Below are 23,950 nucleotides of genomic sequence, written 5' to 3'. Positions count from 1 at the left end.
TACAGGGCTGCACTTTACTACCATTTTCCCCTACTATTTTTGGGGTGTCATAGTGGCTTTGAAAACCAGTTTACTTCACATTCCACTTCTACGGACAGTTTGACTAAAAATGGCTTGATTATGTACAAAAATATAATAAATGCACAGGTGAAAAGAAAATCATATTAAAGAACATGCAGATTACAGCAGAGTAATACAGCTGAGTGAGCAGAGGCTGTTGTCAGAGCTGTAAGAACAGCTGTATTTAGATGTTTATGGTTGCAGTTTTGGTACTTTGACTCTGTCTTGGGGAAAAAAAAAGTGAATTCTGAGATTAATCAATACATTATTCTGTCTCCTAGTCAGAATACCTCTCTCAGGGTATCTTTGTTCCATTTTGAGATGTATTTGGTGGGAATGACCTTGCAGAACTATTCACTCTCAGGTGGAGTTTGTGTCACCATTCTATATGGCACTAACAGTGGTAAATTGGTTATGTAGTTCCTAAGTTTCTTGTTGTTACAGGTGAAAGAAACAAACTTGTATGCATTGTAGGCTTGAAAAAGTTACAGAGCAATACGGTTTCCTAGAGGAGTTAATTTTCTGCTTTGCTAGAAAACGATCAAAGAAACTGTAAAAGACAATCTGTCTATATGTTTTTACATGTTGCTGAAGATAATAGTATAATATTATAGTATAAATATAGTATAATATAAAGTATAATAGGAAAGCAGACCAAAAGAAACTGGAAAATTTTCATCTGTGCCGCTCAAGGCAGCTCCATTGCATTGGATGGAATTATGATAACTTAAAAAAAATAAGGCTTACCTTTGAGGAGCTTCTTGAAAATGTGACAAGCTCATCAGAAAAGCTGTGAAAACTAGAAATAGAAACTCAACATGGTTGGTTTCAACATCTCTGCAGCGGCCCAGTGAACAATATGGGTTTATTTACAATGGAGGAAATAAGTCCTTCATCTTTTGCCCTAGGACTCTGCTTTGGGATCTGATTCTGTAAAATTCAAAGTAACTTCTGAAAGTGCTAACAGAACTTATCTCCTGCATGAGTATGTGTCTACATCACCTTTTGAGAATTTCCAGAAATAGTTCAGCAGTTTTTGCTATGAATCCTAAAATAATCAGCCTCCTTTCTCCTCTTGTTTGAGAAGGAATTAAAGGTTTAGTTGTGTTCTTATGAATGTTACTGATTATTGCACTGCACTGTGATTACTGTTTAGCTGCTGTGTTTGCCAATGATGGGATACTTGAACTTCAGAAATGTAGTGCTAATGACCTTCAGGATGCTTTTCCTTGACCCTGTAATGAAATAAGCATTTTCTGTGTAGTGGACCAAAGATAGTGAGCGTTATCAAAGATTAGGCTGTGTGCTGCAGAACTCACCTGCTCTTTATGTATAATGTGATTGCCTGTTTTTACAAACACTGTACCCTGAAGAGCTGTGAACACAAAATAATCAAGTTACAACAAAGTGTCTGAGCTCAACAGCTGTAAGCACTCACATGTTTGAGAAGACCAAAACCTTGCATATTTATTCTTATAGAGTACAATTCTTACTTTGTTGCAATATGAGCGACAAAACTGAGCTTCTCAGTGTATTCATGGCAAAGTGCCTTTAGTCTTCTCACTAGTAAAGAGCAGATGACATGGTATGTATAGCCAGTTCAGTCAGTGTTGTGTCAGAGAATATCAGGGGTTAACAAGAATAGCAAATCTGTATAGATGTTTTTCACTATAAAGATGCAACTTAAACTACATGTTTTCTGTCCAGTTAATCTAGAGGATAACAAACTCCAGCTACTGCAAACTTGGAGTTTATTTAGAATGGTGGTAGATGCAATCCCATAGCCATTCTTTTCAAAGCTCATTTTCCCATCTTATGCATGCGAACAGACATACCAGTGCTTGCTCTGCAGAAGCATGGGTGCAGAAAATAGGCAGACAGTTTTTAATTAAACTTCATTAAATTTTTTAATAGATGAGTACTATAAGGCATTCTTGTTAAAGTTTGACATCAAACGATCTTGTGATTTTTCCAGGTTAGGAGCGACTAGTTTATAATAAGGCCAGGAAAAACAATCAGCTTTAAAATTGAGGTTATCTATTCTTTTGTTCGCTGTCCTACCTACTATTTGATGAAGATTAATCAGTTCACTCCATGTTCTGTGCTGCAAACATAAAGGCTATGAAAGCCTCTTAATCTAAGTCTAAAATACTCTTGCTATTACAGAAATTGAATCTGCTGTGACCTGTCACCAAGTAGATGCACCAGGCTCATTCTTTTTCGCTTTATAACATCTGTAGCTTCCCTATTAGCTAAACTGGCCAAAGAGTTTGTGGTGTTAATTTGCTCAGTAAGGACTTTGTGTAGTGTGCGAAGATTGAGTGAACTCCTTTCCATGCATACTCTCCCGCCAGTCTATACAGGAACTGGGGTGGGGGGCAGGAGGGTACCTTGAGGGTGGTAGAGCACTGGAACAGGCTGCCCAGGGAGGTGGTGGAGTCTCCATCTCTGGAGCCATTCAAAACCCACCTGGACGGGTTCCTGTGCAACCTGCTCTAAGGTGTCCCTGCTCTGGCAGGGGGGTGGACTAGATGATCTCCAGAGGTCCCTTCCAACCCTATGATTCTATGATTCTATGTGTAGGGATAGCCGAATGAGTCATGTGTAGGGATAGCAGTTCGCAAAAGAGATTAAAGCACTGGTAGTGTGCATTTTTCCTTCTGAATTTTTCACCATAATAATCCACAGCAAAACCCGGTGTTCTGGTTTCAAGACTGTCCTGGTTCCAGCAGGGATGGGGCTAATTTTTCCAAGGAGCCGGCAGGGGAAGCAGGTATTCCATACCCCGTGCCCCATGCCCAGCTATAAGAGGAGCTAGCCAGGGGAGGGGGGTGGTGAGGTGTTACACTGTGAAACCAAGAGCTTGTTGGAGTCCTGAAGAGAGAGGCAGAGAGCGAGCGCTCAGTCTATAGCCTCAGGCCTCTGTCAAACAGGAGAGGAGAGCCCTGAAGCAGCATAGCAATCTGGCAAAAGTATTTTTTCCAACAGCAACGATGGCATCCTCAAACAAACAAAAACGTTTAAAAATTAAGCTTTGAAAACCTTTTTGCTAGCTGGTTAAAATTAGCACAAAAAATACTGAGAAGTGGGCATGGTGGTGGAGGCGAAAAGGCATTTTGCTGTGTAGTTCCATCGTGGTTAGAAATACTTATCTGTGAAGGAGAGGATTGCCACCAGGTTTTTATGTTTGTCAGCCTTTTTGAGGTAGAGACCTTAGCTACAGAAAGACCTCAGGAGAGGGCTGTTGGTGGTGAAACAGTATTCCCCTTTCTGGTATTTATTGGAAGCTTCAGGTCTGTCACTCTCCAATTGAAGACCTCATGCTTCACTCCTTCCGAAGAGACTGTAATCAGTAGTAGTCCATTGAGCTAATTGTTTGCTTGTTTGAGTGTTTTGAAACAACAAAATTAAGAGAGAAATAGAAAGAGGCAGGCTGCCTTCTTAACAAAATCCCAGAAGTAACAGAGCCATTTTCTGTGTGTTGAAAAAGCCTGCAGCCCAAGTCTCTTTTGTCTGAAAGTGACATATTAGTCTCTGAGTTCCTTAGAAAAGAGGAAAATTACTGTCCAGTGGGGCCATTTATTTTTGTTTCTGTGTGTTTAAGGAAAAAGAAACACAGTGGATACTGCCTGGATCAAAATGGGTAGTTCATTATAGGGCGTGTGTCCTGTCCCCCCGTCCTGTCCCCCGTGCGCCCCCTGATTCAGAGAACAAATACCCATGGTGATATTTTAAGGATGCTGTTCTGAATTTTGTTGCCCTTCCAATTAAAATAAAATATAAACTTTTGTAACTGCTAAGGAATTGGGTATATATAGCTCCATGAAATAACAAATTCATGGTTGAATTTCTCTCTTAGCTATTTCTTTATCACACTCAGGGACTCAGCTGCATACCGAAGAGCAGAAATTCATACATAGGTTATTTTTGACCAAATTTCCTCCCTTTTACGAAGAAACCTGCAAGTAAAAGAAGTAGATACACTTCATGTTGCATAATAAAGCAATGACTAAGAAGGCATTAAACTCTAAATTTTTAGTAATTCTTGGAAGAGTTAAAAAAAACCCATACCTGGCTTAGAAGCCTGTTCCTGCTCTCAGGAAGCTTCTTGTGGTGCAAATCCACTGATGCCAGGAGTTAACCTGAACAGAGGATCTGTGAGGAGGACTTAATGGCTACTGACTCTTACTCAGTAACTAGATTTCAAATATGTATGCTTTCTGATTTTTGGTTGTGGCTATTGTAATTTCTAAGCAGTCCTTTTCTACTTAGAAGCACCAAACAAACAAATATTCATATTAGGATAATCATTCATTTTACTGCCTGCATATTTGCTTTTGTGATAACTATCATTAAGAATTTTTTTGTTGTTGTTATAGCAGCACTATGGGCTAAACCAGACTGAGGGGTCCACCATCGTTCCACCAATGGCAAATCAAAATGCATGAGATGAACAGAAGGGACGGGGGGAAAAAAAAGATGTAAAGAGGTGACATGTTTCAGACAATGTAGTGGTAAAGCTGGACTAATCCTCGAGGTACAGTGTGAAGATTTAGGGCTCATGCTCACCGAATGAGCAGCTGTGGCAGTTTGAGACGTTACTGCCCTTCAGCAGAGTATTTCCGTCCCCACGACAGACATGATCTAGCTCATAGTCCTGCATTTCAATGGGAACTGCTTCATCCGAGGTGAGCAAAAGCTCTGCCCTGTGAAAGGGACTTCATGTCCTCTCTGCACTGGTGATGCTGCAGACTGGAGGGTGGGTAGCCGAAGCTGTACCAACTTGACCTACAGCAGCAGTGTTCACCACAGCTTGCCTTGCTGAAGTCCATCATTTAACCACGTTTTCCTTTCTCCTGAGTATATACTTAATTTTTCTGATGACAATGTGCTGATGATACATGCTGTGGGTTTTTTTATGGTACACTGAAGTGGTACATAATGATAAATGAAAAAATGAAAGGTACATACATGTATTTTACCTGTAGTGTGCAGAGGTTGATCTGCTACAATCAACTTAGATTTTAATTTTAAATGGATCAGGCTTCATCAACAGCAGTTGTTCTTAAAGAAGTGGCAATTTGGAAGGGTTCCATTTTGTGCACTGCTTGTTTGTCTTCCAACATCGATGATTTAAGCAAATAGGGTAGAAGACCACAGCAGGATGGAAGTGCCAGTGTGTGCCAGCTGTGAACACATCTTTGAGGCTCATCCTTCCTACTCTTGATGTGCGTATCTGTCTGTATTAAAAATGTCTGTGATATGGATAGCTGTGAAATTCCACAAACAAATGAAAATCTTCATATAAACATGATTTCCTTAGTAGCATAACTATCATCTGCTTTGACTTACCAAGCTTTCTTGTAATTAGTGGAGAAATCCTCCTCTCCATGTCGACATGAGGGCAGTGTGCAGGATTCATATTCATCTATTTGAAAACCTGTTCTGAAGTCTCTGAACTTGTTTCACAAATCAGTGGAGCAAAGTGGCTTTTGTGGAATTATTGCTGCAAATAAGACTACAATCAATGCTCTATCTGGAGAATTGGATCTCAGAATCAGTTTTACTATGAACTTGCACTCTATTTCACAAAATCTGGTCTAAATATAGTTAAACCCCTTCACTAAGGGCTGTTACCCTCCTAGATGTTTATGAAAAGCAGTCAGAGTGAACAGTGTGTACGTATCTAAAGCCTGATTTAATCCTTAGGGAAGTTATGTCTGGTTTTGGATTTCAGGATGTTCTCAAAGGATTGTTTTCTGTTTTGTAAAAATACTGCAAAAAAGAAAGCAAAGATGGAATTACCTACTATTTCCTTCCAAGCTTCTCCTTGAATGATTATGCTGGCTAGCAAGTTCTGCAGTATGCCTAAATGTAATCTTTTAATGCATTTAACAAACAAAACCAACTACTTTCAGTGCAATCATAAGCAGATAAGTACATACATTTTTCTGCATTTTGTAAATTCTATTTTGTTGGTATAACTATGGCAAGCATTCATTCATTTTCTTTCTTCTGGATTTTTTAAATCAAGTTCAAATGACGAGTGGGCAGAGCACTGTACATAGAAACTTGCCATCTGTCAGTACCTTTTCTGCACTGGAAGCACTGTCGCCAGCAGCAATACACTGTTAGATGTGGGGCATAGCAGGGTGATCAGTGAGGTATTGGGAGTGTGATCCGCACAGGCTTGTTTTGCAGGGGAGCCAGTTTCCCATGGTCCTACTACATGGTCAGGAGACTCATGGTGTTTAATGATGAAGGACAAAGCTCAACTACTTAATGTAGGGCTGTGTTTGCCTGTAATTCTCTATCAGACTTTTCCTGGGAGGTCTACATAGGACTACCCCTAACACTCAGACTCCTCTACACATGCATGAATGTACTATAGACATCATCAAATTCTGCTATGCTCATTATATAATTTAAGGTGACAGGTGAGAGCAATAGCTTACTACATGTACTCTCACTGCTGGAGATCAAGAGCACTATATACTTTTCCTGGGGATCGTTGTGCACAGGAAGGTGAGGCAACCTCCTGTTGAAGTGAAAAACAGATCTTGCCATATTGCCTTTCTACTCTGATCTACTTTTTTGGCTGTGTAGCAGCAAAGAAAAAAAAAATTGTTTCTTTGATTACTGAACACCTTACATTTGAGGAATACAAAAGGTCTGTTTCCATCTGCCGTCTCTCTTTGGCTTCCTATTCTGTCTTCTCCATTTCTATGATAATAGAGGAAGGGCAATCTTCTAGAAATCAAAACAAACCAGATATTAAGATACTGCCAAAGTCACAATTGTTGCCACTTCTTGACATCAGTGGTTCTGGTAGAAAAGAGACTTTCAACAAGTGATTGCCACTATGGTTGTTGTGTTCCTGTCCTGGTTTGAAGTAAAACAGAACCAATTTTGTTCAGTAACTTCGCCTCTCAGCTGGGCCTCTTCTAACAACTGAAATTAACTGCATATTGTGCAGTCAGCGTTCACTCTCTCAGAGTGATAAGACCAATTGTTTATAGCTGATGCCCAGGCATGGTATGCAGAGAGGCTCCTGCTTATGCTTATTGCTATAACACCCAAGGCCAACCAACTTTGTTATTTGCCCCGCTGGAGGGTCGGAAGCGGAAAAGCATAGTGGGGTCCCACCTGCAGGGAGGAGCGGACAGGACAGGTGACCCAAACCCGACCAACAGGGTATTCCATCCCATCTGCCTCATGCTCAGTATAAAAGCTGAGGGATCAAAGGGTCAGGGGCTCTTCCTTCAATGGCCGACGTCTGAAGAGGAATCTGTGTTGGATATTCTAAAAGGAACAAATGTTAAGCTTCAACAGAAAGCCTTTCTCGGGGAGTGATTACTTTGGGGCATTTTTTATTATGTTTGCTTCCTGATCTAAATACAAAGAATTCAGACCATGCTAATCATTTTCTGAAATGATTCATAATTCCTTCCCACGCTTCAGCAAAACTATAGAAAATGACACTTTCTTAAATCTGTAGGTTAATTTAAAATCCTGCTAAAGTTTCTGTTAAAGAAAGCAAAGCCTATCTGTTCACAAGACCTGGTTTGCTGGGAGGCTGGAAGTTTATACTTTGGAAAGTGGAGGAGGCTTGGATTCTGCTACTTTTTTCCTTTTTTTTATATTTTTTTTCTTTTGCTTGAACCGACAGCAAGATTCTGTCCTTGTCCTTCCTGTTCATGAGTCTCAGGAGAATGGCACATACCATTTCTGTGCTATTTTTGTTCCTCCTCCTGGTAATCTCTTGGTACTTTCAGCCTAAATCAGGTCACCTTGAGGATTAAATAATGGCAGTATGGGGAGCCATTTCTGGAAGAAAGTCAGTTAGTTTATTTCATTTTTTTGTTTTGCTGGATGAGAAGAGGGAAGGTTTTGTCCTCTGGAGAGGACTCCTGAGTTGCTTTTTATGTTTGATGTTCTTAAGCTATAATATAAAGGTCTTGGACACTGTTTTTCACACTAACAGAATAATTAATCTTAATTGCATTGATTGTTTTACCATACTTTAGTGGGTAAGTGATTAGAAATGGCTTTATATCACAAGATAGAATAAGGTGTCTTATCCAAATGCCTGTGAGTTGGCAAAAAAAATAGCTACCATTTGGTGCGTGGAAAATAGCATATCATCAGCTACATTGCTCTAGCAATATGACCTTCCGTCTGCGTTGTTCTTCAGTCTATTTGTGTATAGAGGTTCCCTCATGAAAACAGTAGATGATTTATTGTAATAGCATGTTTATGGCTTTGGTTCCTCTAGGTTAGTGACAACCAAAGCATGACTGAAAGGGTTCAAACAATGGCTCTGGTTGTTGGCCATCTGTCAAAAGTGCAGCAATGCATACGTGCCCCAACGATGAAACAGGGTCCAAACCTGCTGTTCCCTCACAGGGACCGAGCACTCGGTACATCTCTTTCTGGAACCACTTTGAGATTTTTCATTATTTCAATGGTCTTTTGATGCCTTTGAGTATATTTTTTTCTTTGGAAGAAATCGTCTGGTGAGGAATTTTTCTTCTGTTGCTGAGAATACCAGTTCTGTGTTTAAAAACATATTTATTTAATATATGTATCATACATATGTGTGTATATTATGTTTATATTAAAGTCCAATAGAGAATTACAGCTAAATGCAGCCCTATATTAAGTAGATGGACTTCATCCTTCATCTTTAAACACCACGGGCGTCTTTTGCATGTGTTGCAACCTCTGGAAGCTGGCTCCCCTCCAGGTCTGAGCTCCAAACACCTTACTGAAGGCACTGAGGTTATATATATATTTATATATATATAAATATAAGAAGACTGAAAAGTCTGGAAATCCATGTGGAAATGGCGTGCAAACTCTTGGCAAGCAGACAGAACAAATGTGAGAGAAAATGAGTATCTTTTTCTCCAGATAACTGGGCAGTGCTTGGTACTCCAGTCTCTCTTGAGCAGTTAGGGATGCAGTTATGTGCAGTAGAGCTGTAATTCTTTGTATTTCCCCATTATCCTTAGCTCTAAATTTGTCTTCCAGCAACAGTGCTGCATGCTGAGAGTCAAGTGGGTTTTTTTACATCCATATCCACGGTGATGTCTATTCTAATTAAATACATTGTGTACTTAATACTTTCGTTTTAGGGCATGAAGTCATTAGCAGGAATGGGGAGCCCAGTTCTCCAGCCTCCCAGCTGAGTACTTATTTAATAAGCCCAAACCAATGCTTTGTCAGCTCAGAGCAGCCAAAACTACTTTGTGTTTTATTCTGTCTGGCTATGATTTCTACCTCAGTCATATTAGTGTCTAAGCTGTATCCATGTATTCTCATATATGTGTAAGGGATGTCAGGATAAAGGATGCTTGCAATGATAATCACTCATTTCTATCCAGTTTATTTCCTAGAGGTCCTGCACTTACTGACTGCTGATTCATTGCTGTTCAATATTGGTTGGGTGTCTAAATCCCTTCTGAGTGCCCTCAGTCTTGTAAACCCTGGAAGCAGTAGAGTCTTTCAGCCTCTGGAGACCTCTCCATATATGCAGTACATGTCAGGACTAGATTATGGAGAAGCCAGTTAGGACCCATAGCCAACAAATTCTCCACTGAAACAGTTGGCAGAGGGCTCGTCTTGTTTGTGGTGGCAGAGGTGTTTCTTAATAAGTTCCAGCAGATCTAGGAACTGGATTTGATTTGATTACTAGGGAGTTTCTCAAGGGGGCACTTGAAAAATTATGGAAACTTGAATTTTCAGGATGATTTTTGTGACTGCCTTGTCTGCGTGAGGCAGAGCGAGATAGGGTTTCAGTTTTTCCTGGATGTTTCTTGCTTTAACTTCTTTCGCTGCCTGTGAACTTGCAGCAACTGAATGAGGAGGGGAGGAGAGGGCAAAGGCACTCAGCAGAAATCAGTGAACTACATTAAGAATAGAGAAATGTTTTAAAGCTGTTTTTACTGCTGAGACTGGAGGGAGGAAATGATTTTAAAGTGTCAGTAGGGTATAAGAGCTATTGCAGAGTCCAGTTGTCCCTGGGTTTTGAATTCCCAAACAGATTTTTGAAATAGAATAGTATTTCATGTTTGACTTCAGCCATTTTAATCTCTAACAAGGAGGAGGAATCCAGGGCAATGGTGTCAGCTGAACTGTAGGTGAATAAAATTACAGGCTGTGGCTGGAAGAGATTATTTTCATTGACATCTTCTAGAATGGCCTGGGATTGCCAGGCAGCATGCTCTTCTTCCTGTACAGAGCCCCTCTCACCAAGAGCAAAGGAAATGTACCTTGCAGGCACTGCTGTCACTGAAAAATGGTGTAAGGTATTACTTAGCACTGTTCAGTTATTTATTTGGCCAGTACAGAGCTATTGAGTTTTATACCTGTGGTTTTGGTGAAACTGTGACTTCTCCATAGTCTAGAAGGAGAATAATGGGGTGCTTGAGCAGAAACTGACTTTATTTGAGTCCCTGACCACTGGGTTAGGGACAAGAAAGACAGATGCAAGGAAGAAATATTGGAGGAAATTCCAAACGTGCCAACCATCCCTGCTTTATATGCAGCATCAATCTCTGTGATGCCTAACCTGTTTTACAGGGAAATTCAGTCTTTATGGTGTGGTCTTTGGGAGTTCTTCAGCAGGTTTTCTGTTCCTCATCCTCATTAATTGTGTTAAATTTTAATACCTGCTTCTCAGAGTTCCAAAATTAAATGTAAAACCTGTGAATATAGTAATTACACTTTCTTCATGTCTTTTCAGACTTGCTGAGAAAGCATTCAGGGACAGAAAAGGCATGAAATGAACAAGCAGGTGATAGGCCCATTTTTATGGAATTCAAAGTGTGATCACTGCTTCTGTCAGCTGAAAAGTTGTGTCTGAAGTGAACTTCTAGCCAAAATGTAGCAGCCATATAAATTTAAATGCAAAAGCCTAATACTACTCCTCCTCCCCTCCTTCCCCTTTGTGCTTTTTAAAATAAGATGTTTGGGCATTTTGGATGGATTGATGTAGTGTATTGCTGTGTCAGGCCTGGAAGTTTCAAGCTGTGTAGGGTTTTACTGGTTAAAACCAACATCAAAATGTGGACTAGAAATCAGCTGAATTTTTATCTGAAAAAATCAAAATAAACTCCATCACAGAAGTGGTTTTATTCCTGGAGTCAGGCTATATAGCCATATAGCCCATTTAGGATTCACATTCAGGATCCTATCTGGATTCATGTTATCTGCAGGGCTTGAGGATTTTTATTTTTTTTAGGACCCAGGATTTTTTGTGACACAATCATAATAAAAGTTTATATAAATTCTTCTAGACCTGCCAGTGAACTTGTAAAACTGATTTCCTAAACCCCTAGATTTTAACAATTTCATATTTTAAAACTTATACAAAAATTGTTTATATCTGCCACCTACTAGATACATTGCTGGTTGGTACAAGCTGCATGTACAAACCTCTCAAAGGGATGGGGAAACGTTTACAGCAGCGGGAATTATGACAATTACTTTTAAAAAAAAAAAAAAAGCCTGCTGCAAGCCAGCCTTCTGCTTTGCAGATGTATGGCTGAATGTAGTTTGTGGAACTCGCTCATCCTTTATACTAGGCTGTCATATCAAAACAGAAAGCACTCAGAAGCGTTACCCTTGGTGTTGGTAAACACAAGCTTCACTTTTACCTTTAGCAGAAATCTTGAGTCTCAGAATGATTTTGAATGCTTGCAATTACTGCATTTTGACACAGTGCTTCTGCCTGAGTTCAGGGTGTGAAATAAGCAGCCTGTATCTGTAGACAGTGTTGTCTTTTTTAGAACTTGGTTTAAAAAGTGTCCATCAGATGGTGCAATGGGCTTCTTTTTAGGTACAGAAATTTTTAGCTCTTGAGGTTTCCTTTGGGTTGAAATGAAATGAAGTAATTTTATATGCTCTGATCTGAAGCTAACATTTTAAAAAAATGTATTTTAGAAATTAAAATATACAGGTTCTGTACTTTTTTGCTGAGGAAATCAGTTGAATTTTATATGCATTTCTGTAATGCCTCCTCTTTCCTGATAAACACTTCTGAAAACAGAACCAAATTTTTAGGGAAGCCGTGACTTTGCTTCATCCCCATAAATGGAAGAATGCAGTCTCTGTCACCTGTGATTCTCGCAGCATTTGAAAAAGTGGGGTTCAGCACCTCTGCCTCCTGTAAGAAACAAGAGTTGCTTAAGGTTGTGTCTGTAGAAGAGTAGGTCAGTTCCTAGTATGTTTGCAGTTGAAAACCAGTTGGTGGTTTAAAACCAGTTCCCTTCTACCCCCAACAGTTATTTCCTGATGTTAATAACCAGTGCCAGGCATGACATCCCTATTTCCACTTAATAATGATTAGTTACAATTAATTAGAGGACTGCTTTTTCCACAGATAGATCAATGGTCTGCCTATTTGTTTTAGATGCAGCCCTTCTCATACAAAATCAAAGGGTTAATTTGGTGCTGGAAATTGTACGCCAAAATGCTTTTGACCAGCTTTCTACAGAACAGCCTGAGATACCACTTCTGATTATGAGCAGAGTTGATCACATCCCAGGAACCTTTACAACTCTTACTCAAAAAACCCTAAACAAACAAAAAAGCCCTACAAATATATATATGTATGTATGTAGGGGTCACAGTTAGCAGAAATCACAGTAACAGAAAATCTTAGTAACAGAGCAGTACAAAGATGATATTAATTAATTTTCCCTCTCTGATTCTCTTAAAATGTGTGCACCAGTTTGTAAAGACTTCTGAGAGTCTGCAGTGTTGAAAAAAGCACACTGAGGAATCTGAGCTGTAAAGCTCTACAGAGGCTTGAATCCCTTGCAGCAGATGCTTCTTCTCTGTTCTTTTACTCCATTTCTGAGTAAGCTACAGATATTTAGCTTTAGAGCCAGAAGTGATGAGTAAGGAGAAAATCATGTTGTCTTTGGAGATAAGAATCAACTGTGTCTAGAAGAGCATGCACAAATTCCTTCCAGAGTTAGATGGGCTTGCTTCAACAATTTGCTCATGGTGTTTAAAAGAACCATTAAATTACTTGCCCATCTCCTGTTAATAATTGAATACTCTTCATAGAGCTGAAGACACGAACAACAGAGATGCCCCAAAAGTGCAATAGGTTTTATTGTAATCATGAAACCACAGTCTATAAATATTTTAAATCTCTTAAAATTGTGTTTCTAGCTCTCCCTTTTGTGGGCTCCTGAATGCAGCGCTAATGTGAGTGAAATGCTTCTGGGAAACCCAGGGAAATGCAATCAGATTCAATTTAATACCAACCTACCTACTTTCTTGTGCCTGCTGGATTTTGGTGGTAAATCAGCCATAGGCCACTTAGTGTTCATTTTAACAAATATGAGTACTGGGGTCCAAGTTCACATCCAGAGTTCAAAGACTACCTTTTTAGGCTGCTGTGGGGTGGAAGCATTGAAGAAGCAGTGGGCTTAGTTCTTGTAGGAGGAAATATAGCTCTTGTAATTTTATAGAAATCTTTCAGTTTAGCAGGCACTGATGCAACTCCTTTGGTTATCAGTGACAAGTCAAGGAGTATGATGTGTCTTAGCTGGAAAATATCACTGTGGCACAGACATGAGAGTGCAGAGCAATGCATCTGCCACGTCTTGTAGGCTGTTACAGAATATGTGATGTTACTGAGTTTTGAACCATTAGTCAGTCTTTAATTCCATGACTATTTCTGAGTTGGGGAGTTTCTCATTTGCCATACTGGAGGTTAATTTGCAACATAACATCAACCTGGTCGTTCACTGAGAAGCAATGTCAGATTTGCTGACTGATGTGCCTTCTGAAAGTGCTTCCCTGCTAGACTGATCCTGATTAATAAAATTTATAAAAGCAAAAGAAAAATGAGTCTTCCCTAGCTTTTTTTTTTTATGCTTAACTAATTTACATTTGTAGCACCTTTAAGACCTATGTGGTCTTTTTTTGGGCTGCATTTTGCTTGCATTTTAAACCATTCTGATGCAGACCTGGTCTAAACTGGAAACTCTGTAATTGGATTAGCACAAGGCTTTGTCCAAGTTGATAATCCTTGGTGAGAAGCAGAGTGCTACATTAATACAGCATAAAGACTTTTTGATTGGAGATGTTGAGAGCCTAATTGACTCAGAGTATAAGCTTTTCCACAATTTTTGCCAAGAGGCTGTAGTCCATAATGCTGGAATTCTTAGGAAAACTATGAAAATACTTTAAAAACCTAACCAATGCACTTCTCAATGTGTAATTATTGCTGAGTCAAATCCTGAAGCTCATACATTGTGTCTTGTCTGCATGAAGATAGAATCAATACCTGATGCTCCAGTAATCAAAATCTGATAAATCTCTTCAGTCAGTCCTTCTTTAATAAGACAAGTCACCATTGTCTTTCCTTCTGTTTTGTCTTCTAGACTAGAAGCAGCACTAGAATTTATGTCAAAGATAACTACATGTGGCCAATCTGTGTGGTCTTCATGAACACACAGGAGTGCTTCCTTCCCCCGAGCATCTGGTTTCTTGTTCCTTGGAAGATCTGCAAATAGATACGCAGTATAGCTGGAGCTTTAGCGATACTTAAACGGGTAAGAATCTTCCTCTCACGTGGCATAATGGGGCAACGTTAATAAGGAATAATAAGGTGATGAAGGCACACTTGGCGTTCAGTGCAAGTAAGCATAAAGTACCTAAATGGGCTGTCCAGTGCGTAAATGAGCCTGGCTTCATTTCTTGGTTGTTCCCTGGGACACATGTCCTGTCTTTCTTTGCCATTTGGCCCCTTGGCTGGCAGTCCCTGTATTTTTTCTCCTTGGTCAGTGTTATGCCCACATGGCTGTGAAATGCAGGTTGCTGCAGATTGTCTGGATTTCTCTTTTGTGAATAACAATTTGAGGAATTGTTTCATTTTACTCTCCTCCTGGGAATTTGAGCACAAGACGTTTGTTTGTGGAAGTCATCACAGACCAGTCTGTTACCAGACCCTTGCCTTCCAACTTGTCAAGCATGACTGCGGCAGGCATTCTTGCTTTTTAAGCCTACTGGACGTTTATGGACTTCTCTGCTGCACAGACTCTTTTTTTCCCTCCCACACTTTGCAGCGAGGCAAAAGGCACTTGCTGTTTTACACACAGTGCAACGAACATGGATCAGTGACTGCAGCAATTGATTAAAGTTAGTCAGGAAAAGTAAAACCAAGTCAGAGGCTTGCAGAGTTGTGCTACTTATTAGATACTCTTCTAATACTCAGAAATCAAGTATTTTAATCTCACATATTAATGCCCCAGGGAAACTCATAATTATTAAATTAAACAGATTATTTACCTATATTATTTGGGTTTAAGGTTTAGGAGTAGCACTGCTGAATTATCTGTTCAGCAAAGGAGACAGAGGTGTATACAGCCCATTATTTCGTGATAAAACTTATGCATTGTTGTATACAAAGCATCCTATGTTTATAATTTTAAGCCTGTCATTGTCACTTAAGCTCAATTTTTTACCACACCCCAGTTATGGTTAGAAAAGCATATCCAGGATTTCACTATAAACAAGTAGTAACTTCAGAGATAATACAGTGCCAGAATTTTAAGTATGTTTTATATTTGTAAAGCAAAGCTGGAAGCAGTGAACAAGAGTAATCACTGTGCATTATTCTTTATCTTTTTGCATTTAGTAGTCTGATTTGAATTCTGAATGCTTTGACTAAGCAGCAGTGCTGCGGGACTAGGACCCCTTCTGTCTCTTTTTAAGGATTTGATTTAGAATGCTAGTTTTAAATAACTTTTCTGATGACAACTGAGTTAGCCTTGTAATTATTTAAATAAATATTAACTAATTTTTTAATGGAAAATATTTTAAGATTTCCCCTTCTGAAACTCTGCGGTTTTTATAAAGCTGATTTCTTCTAACTGAAATATCTACTGCATTCACAAAATCCCCCTCTCTTTTTCTTCCTTTCAACGCAACATTAAACTGGCATTTTGCATATATCTTAGAGGAGTAAGTTATTGCTATTATGATCTCTGTAGGTTTTACAAAAAGGTCAGGGTCTTTTTTTTTTATAACACTCGTAGGGCCTTCACCATGAGTGACAACGTGGCTCCTCCACTCCACCAGAACTGGAGCAGGGGTGGGATGGGAAAGGTGATCTCACAGGCTGGGTCTTGCCTGAGACTGTCCTCTCCTACCTGTCCTGATGCCATTACAGACCCTGGCAGAAACAAAGCAGAAGAGATTTATTGAAGACGCTTACAGTTAGGGCTACACAGATTACAGCAATCATCGTAATGAATTTGGTATAATATGGAATTCAGAGAAAAGGGCAAGTATTTAATCAAAATAGCATTGAGTCCCAAAGGAAAGATAAAATCAGTGAGATAGGAGGTCCAGCTTGATTTTTAAAGATTTATCACCCAATTTATTCACTTTAATTCAGACAGATTAAAGTATAAAACCCAGCTATCACCACGCAAATATCAACAGGATTAAATAATATAATCTTTGGGGACAAGTATTTAAGTCAAGTAATTTAGCCAATCAGTTAAACTTTTCCTTCCCAAACAGGTCTTTTAGCTCCCTTATCTGCAATGCAGATCACTTGCATTCAGTTCGGTTTTGGTCTGCATGAATAATTTCCAGTAGGAGTTCAGGTTGTGAAAAAAGATAAGAATGCCTGTAGAGCTCTACAGTGGGCTAAGTAAATTGGACATTTGTTTTTTGAAAAAGGTAGTTCTGTATCTGCAGCTGTGTGATCCTATATTTATATCGATATGTAAAATTAACCCCCTCGTTTTGTGTCTTTTGTTCCACTGAGGAGTTAATCTTGCTTGTTGCTGGCATGGGTTGGATTGGAGTATGGTCTGCCGCTTCTTCTTCAGCTCAGGCCCCTGGCTGTTTCAGCCCAAAGATATAACTACCAGAAACATCCTTCCCTATCAATAATTTATTAAAACCTTTGCCAAATTAAAAAAGAAAAATGTTAATGTAATTGCAATAGAAACCAGGGCACAAGTGAAGTCTTTGTGGCCATCTGTGGCATGTTCAGTCCCTTTCTCCTTGTGATTTTTGTTTAAGGGTCAAGTGATCCAATCTACTGAGCCAACTGGCCAAGCTTTTCTACTCCCACTTTATTTTTTTTCCCAACAGGTCACTTCACTTTGGCAACCTCACTTCCAGTGAGGCAGGCCAGGGGCTGGGGTAAAGGTGGTGGTCTCTGTATGCGGCACCTTTACCATGGCTGGGCAATGTGATGTGTATGGGGAGCTGTAGGATTGGTATGTGGACCTGTTTTGCCTTGAATGCAAATGTATTTTGGGGCTAGGTTTCAAAGAAATCAAACCAGTTGTGTCTCCTCAGCCCAGAACTGACGTGGGGAGGCAGCTCTTCTCCTTCTCCCTATTTTCATCTCTGAATCACCAACTTCCACTTTTCTGAAGAAACCAGCCCCTTTTAATTGTCTTCTGGGTGTTGCAAGTTGGGTTTTTCCTTTGTTGTTATTCATATTGCTACTGCTCGGGTTGACTTTGTTATTACAGCTGTTAATATTGCATGATAAAATGAATTGTTAATTGCCGAACCTCTGAAGAGCAGACAACTGGCTGCTTACTGCCTACAGCAGACGTGGGAGGTTGTCAAGGACTGTTGGACCTAGTGTCAGATCAATCACGCTCTGGAGGTTTACATCAGAAGATAGTTTTGAAAGTGAAGAAGCGGCTCTAGTGTTAAGAATATTCCTCAAACTGATCAGTTCCTCCCTGTTGCTGAAAGGTGCTCCTTGAAGTGTCAGTCTGGCTTAGCTATAAATTACTTGCTGGATATAACTGGTGCTAGCTTATGTTAGTACTGCCAGAAGCTGCTACAAATCATATTTTCTCTTGATGTAGGAAAAGTTGGAAATGTTTTTCTGTCATAGGTTTGTCTAAACCTATGTCCTGCATTGTAGGAGCTATTTAGAGACATTTACAAAATAAACCATATGAGTACTCAGGGACACTAGTTTCTGTTTTTTCCTCTTTCCCCTCCTTATTTCAATACGGACCAGCTGCCTCTGTGAGTACTGCTACCTGCCATGGTGTGACTACTGTTATTTAAGGAAAGTTGATGCAGATTTGTTGTTTTCACTTATTTTTATGAACGTGTGAGGCTATTTTGCCTCCTAGGCAACACACTTCCTCCCCATCCCCCCGCTCATTTTTAGCTCTCCCAACAGTATTAGGGAATACTATTTAGAAACATAGAAGGAAAAACTGGAGAGCACCTTTCTGAGTGGGTTCTTTAGTCTGAGACTAGACAAATCATTCCATATGATTTTATAATGTGGTATGGCAGCATAAAGAGCAAATGTAATTTCATGTTGCATTATTATTTATTGGATTTATAACAAAACTGCAATTACAGGGGAGCCTTGCTCATTCAAATGTGCTGAGACATGATCAGCATGCTCACTAGTACAAGTTTATACTATTGCAGTGTAGTTGCTGCTAGCACAAAAATGAGTTCTTTAGAGGCAGTGGTGAGATTTTATTTAGAAATAATGAATCTGTGACTAAAAAATGCATGCATTTAAGTTTCCAAAAACTCTTGTGGTGGTAGTGGGCCCAGAGCAGCAGAGGCGGCACAGGTCAGTGGGTGTGCTGAGCTTCAGCACAGTGACATTCCTCTAAATCTCTTCAAGTTACTTCTATGAATTGAGGAAACTCTTTCTCTACAGATGGATCCCCATCTATTCTCTTGGCTTCTGCTTATGAATAGAATTGGTGACATTTCAGATCCCTTTGTCTCTCTGTGAAAAGAAAAAAAAAATAGTTCTACAAAATAATTATGTGCTGGGATCGCCGTTAGCAGAAAGATAAAATATTAGTAAGACCAGTACAAGGGTGACATGAGTTAGTTTTTCTTCCTGGATTCTCTTAAAATATGTCCACCAGTTTTTCAAGAATTCAGAGTCCACAATATTGGAAAATGCACAGGCAAACAAGATATCTTATTCTTATAAGTACAAATCTCCACTGCCTTCTATTTTCCCTTAAATCTTACATCTTAGTCAATAGGTAACAACAGAGGAAGGATAGAGACAACCATGAGAAAGGATCCTGGAGAAGATCAGTCTAGCAGCCTGCCTGCCTTTTAATCTGTATTGGCTCTACTTCAGTTGCAATTATGTCATCTACAGAAATTAAAATTGCACTGATGAAATACAACAGTGCTATCTCACAATGAGCATTTGGGAAGATAGTCATTCACATGCAAAACAATGGCATGACTGTAAAGAGAAATCCTTGCTAGTCCACTTATTTTACTTCAAAAGGGCTGTAAGAGAAAGTGATGATATGCTCTGGTGTTTGGTTTTGTTTGGCGTTTTTTTTGAGAAATCGCACCAGAAGAATATTTTTTCTTGGAAATCAAGATAGTAAGAAACTAGGAGGAGCTCCCAGAAGGGTAACAAAAGACTTTCAACACTAAGAGTATCCAATTGTCTCTTTTCTCACAACATACAGTCCTGTTGGATATCTAGAAAATGGACCAGTGCAATGGATAGCAGACGTAAAGGATCATTCCCATGTTCAGCTGACAGCTCACTGCCAGAAGTGCAGTGCTACAGGATGAACCTTGGCAGACCACTGCAGACACTGGTGCATCTGATGAAGGTGGGTCCGTTGGCATGTGCTGAAAGCCATGGATGCATGCTTCTAGACTGTTGTGGATTCACATCCAGACAGCTCGGGTCTGCAACCAGATCAGATAATAGTCTCTGGGCTTTCATTCTCTGCGGTTTTGTTCTTGCTAAAAAATCAGCCCAATGTGTGTAACGGAAGAGAAGAACATCAGTATGAAGGAAGAGTGAGTAGGCTCTGCTGGAACTGGTCCATATTTTGTAAGTATAAGTTAATGATCAAATGTGATTGTAGGGAAACTAATTTTCTTGAGACCATACATTTAAAAAGAGATATTAACACTGTAGTGTGGTAATCAGACACTGCACTATCCATGCTAAAATGCCAATGTTCCAGAGATCTGACAAATCCAGCATTTGTTATTTACCTATCCAAAATACTTGGCTTTGAAAAAGCAGTGCCGAGTGCCAGTAGAAGGGTGTTCATTACAAATTCAACACAACATGCAGTCAGCTTCAGCACGGAGCTAACTGTAGGGGGTTTCTTTGGCTCTACTTATAAGGTAGAAAATATATTAATTCACCCATAATTCAAGCTGAAATAAAGAAAGGAGAAAGATAAGATGAGCTGTCAAGAGAAGCAGCTAGGTTTGCTGATGATTTTTGGATAGTGAATTGGGGGAAAGGAGCCCTCACCCTTGAGAACTGCACAAAACAATTTGTAAAGTCATTAGTCTTATGAATTATTTTGACTGCTATTGTTATTAATTATTTGTACTGAAGTAGCACTCGGAGAAAAGAGTGATGCTAAAAATCCTATTCTACTGACTTCTGCAAAAGTACACAATAAAAAGGCAGTCTTTCCCCTGAAGTGCTTTTAATCTCACTCTGTATTCACACTGTTTTGTCTTCTCATTTCATCATTTCATTTGGTATTTCCATCCTCTCTTTTATTCTGGTACATGGCACCTGAACCTCTTCCTCAGGGCTGTGTTGGTGTTTGGCAAATATGAAATTCATGCATCTGCACTCTTTTATGTCTCTACCTATCCTTTGGTTTTCCTCTTCTCAGTGTGTAGTTCCTTTTCTCACAGTTAATTTTCCCCTTCTTTTATTTGCTTTTCTCCTTTTCTGCTATTTCTTCTATTTTCTCTTCCATTTTTTAACCTTTCTTACACTTCTCTCATCTTTCCCATGGATTCTTTTTGTCTGACATTTTCCTTCTTGGTTCTCTTCCTAATTTTGGGGGAGATTTGGGAAGAAGTGACTCTTGTCTACATTTGTCCTAGCTGCACTTTTTCTGGTGAATTGTTCTACCCCTCCTCACTTTCCATATTCAGCAAGAATCCACCGATAAGAAAGGTTACTGGGGGAAAGCATACCTTTTAATAGAGAAGGTGATGCTGCACCATGACTCAGGGCTGTGCTGGGTGTCACCAATTGCTGGAAGGTCCGGCTGGGGGTGTTCTGGTTCTGGAGTGTCTTCAGTACAAGACAACTACACTAAATTTACTTGGGATATAGCTTACTTTGTGAGCTCCCTGGCAAAGTTCCAACATTGTCTATTGGATCATGGTGAAGAAACAGAAACTAGGCAAAAAGGACAAAGTTAACGATTGACAGCTTGTCCTTCTGCTCTGCTATTAATTGCGGTGGCTTGCCATAGGTTATGTTTGCAGTAATTACAGCTATATTCCAAAGTAGCCTTTAAACAGGATTGTTGTTGTTGTCATAACTGTTATTGTTCAAGAACTGCATTTTTCAATTAGGGGAAATACATGAAATACATTATCTATAACAATCTCTTTTAATGATAACAACGGATATGGAAATTAGTCCAGAGTATAAAATTAAAGATATTTGAATAATTATAGTGTAATCAAGTCAAAATTACTCATGCCTTTATTTGAGGCTAGATTACGTGGAAAACAGCACAAGAAAATACGTGCTTTGAAATCTGAAAGGCACCAGTATTTGACAGCGCATTTGCATATATTGCACCAAATAAGTTTGGTTTATGTCTGTGAAAGATTTAAAATATAAGTAACAGTTACTAAGCTAGTTTTTGAAGGCTTGGGTATGTTGACAGAAACTCCTTTGTGGTTTAGTTTGCTGGCATGTCTCAGATGTTTTGGTATGGTGAATTTGCAGCATAAAAGTGAATTTAATGGTGCTCAACAAGGTGGCTCAGAAACATCTGCATTATAAATGTCTGTTTATTGGATTTTCTTGGGAAAGTTTCAATTTTGGTCAGTTTCCTTCTCCCCTTTCTTATCTGATGCTACACATACTCTTTCTTTAAAGACAAATACACAACAAAAGGCCAGGGAGCCCAAGGGAGGTCAGAGACACCAGTTCAAGGGTCAAAAAATAGAAAACCAAACCCAAACAAACAACAAAAGAAAACCCCAAAACAAGCAAACAAAAATCCACAGCCCCCCCCCTCCTTTTTAGGCTTTGAAGAAAACAACCTCTTCAGTAATTCTTTACCTTTAATAGCAAGTGCTGACTCACCAAGCCAGAAGAAGGAGAAGGAACAGTTCAAAGCTCTGGCAGACTTCCAGCTGGTAAGTCTCAGGCATTGCCTGTGTCAAAGGAGAACTGGAAACAGAGCTGTGAACTCCAGACTATTTATTTGTGCAAAAAGGATGGCAAGAAAATAATTTGTATCATTTGACTTCATTGCATAAGGTGATAAGGCTATATTTATATTTTATTTTTTGGGTGGATTTAATTCCCAAACTTAATGTGAAAAGTTGACAGCAAAGCCTTTATAAGAAATTTAAATCCTTAAGCCAACTGCCAGATAATTGTGGGTTTTATATTAGTGGAGAGAAAGGCATTAGAGTTCAACTAGTTGTTAAGATTTAGAATAACAGCAGCAATAAGAAATCTTTAGCAAAGTTGCTGCTAAAGTCAAAGCGAGCCCTGAGATTTTTCATGCAATAGGCAAAGTGGTTGTAAGCAATGAAAAGGCAAATAATTTAAATGAGACGTGGTGAGCTGGAAAATGTTTTCAATGGTATTTCTCCTTGTCCTCTTTGGATTCCCTTCCCCCCCCCTTATTTTCAGGACATAAACATGTTGGGTATCACAAGTGAAAAATCTCACTAAATTCTGTCTAATCAGTAAGAGTGTGAAGGACATGAAAAAGGGATGTTTTCAGTGAGGTTTTTGAGGAGAAGGAAGCAGAGATTTATTCCGTTAACAAGTGTAGATGGGTAATACAGGATTTTCCCATTTATGTCTATTTTCCATGGTAGACAGAAATTGGCCAAAAACAACAAAAAGAGAGCTCCCTCTCACCCGTAAAACATTGTTGCCAATAACAATGTAGTTGTATCTGATGTCAGGCTTATGAAATTTGACACAAATTAGAACTGCAAAAGGTCGGAAAAAATATGGAAGCCAGTGATCAAGAGGCATTTTACAGCCTCATGATAAACTCCTGCTGCATTCAAACAATTTTGAAACAAATAAGAATTTGGAGTAGTAAAAACAAGACTGCTGTTTTTCATCTTTATTTAGTAAGGAAATGTAAAGAATGAGGAAGATTTGAGGCTTTGATTCTTGATGCTTGGCTCTGGTCCAGAAAGCATAATAGAGGATGTCCAAGCAGAAATTCTTGGCAGTCTTGGGTAGTAATGGGAAGAGATTTTAACTGACAGTTAAAATTACTCTGAACTACAGTTAGACTTCCTATAGTGTTGCCTAATGAAATTTTCATGGGCCCTGTACAGTGATCTCCATGCATGGAGGGTTCCACCATTTTAATGCTTCATAACCTGTAACGTAGGCTCCTCACCTGCGAATCCCAAGAGCACAGAACTGCAAATGAGCAGTAAATGTTATGTATTAACAAATTGCATGACCTGTTTTTACAGCAATCAGAACAGTTGTCAAAAGACTATGTAGCAAGTTTTGGGAAATGGCTAAGAAACTTAATAAAGCCAAGTGGTTCATCGGTCTGGCTGAGGCAGCTGACGTTGCAGATGCATTACAGAGATGAAGTTGATCCAAATGAGGCCCTTGGCTTGTGCAGCTAATGGCAGGAAGAAGTAAGTGGCACTTCCAAGTTTAAGAACTTGAAGTTCTTACAATATTGTATATATTTAATCTTCCTGCTACTAATTTTAGGAATTACTTGTTTAAAATTTTGTTCATTGCCAGTTAAAACAATTCACTAATGAACTCAGCAGTGAATCTACTTGGGGCTATATAGTCTTAAATCATGTTATTGTTTTGGAGCATCTGAACTAGTGGATATTTAGATAATGCCATTGAAGAACA

The 23,950-nt window shown here is 39.2% G+C and overlaps 1 protein-coding gene across 1 annotated transcript in view; it reads left to right on the top strand.

Moving 5' to 3' along the window:
* Positions 1-23,706, top strand: part of LOC309672460 (nucleoporin NUP35-like) — a gene marked incomplete at both ends in the record, with an annotated part of 61,409 nt that extends 37,703 nt beyond the window's left edge. The window contains 2 exons of the mRNA XM_082483989.1: positions 22,115-22,227; positions 23,545-23,706. Of these exons, the coding sequence (XP_082340115.1) occupies positions 22,115-22,227; positions 23,545-23,706 (275 nt within the window). The remainder of the gene's footprint in view (positions 1-22,114; positions 22,228-23,544) is intronic.
* Positions 23,707-23,950: the final 244 nt, after the last annotated feature.

The sequence above is a fragment of the Vanellus vanellus genome (genome assembly GCF_965231255.1).
Source record: "Vanellus vanellus genome assembly, chromosome: 5".
NCBI lineage: Eukaryota > Metazoa > Chordata > Aves > Charadriiformes > Charadriidae > Vanellus > Vanellus vanellus.
Note: the sequence above shows the minus strand (reverse complement) of the source record. Positions and strands in the feature narration are given on the sequence as shown.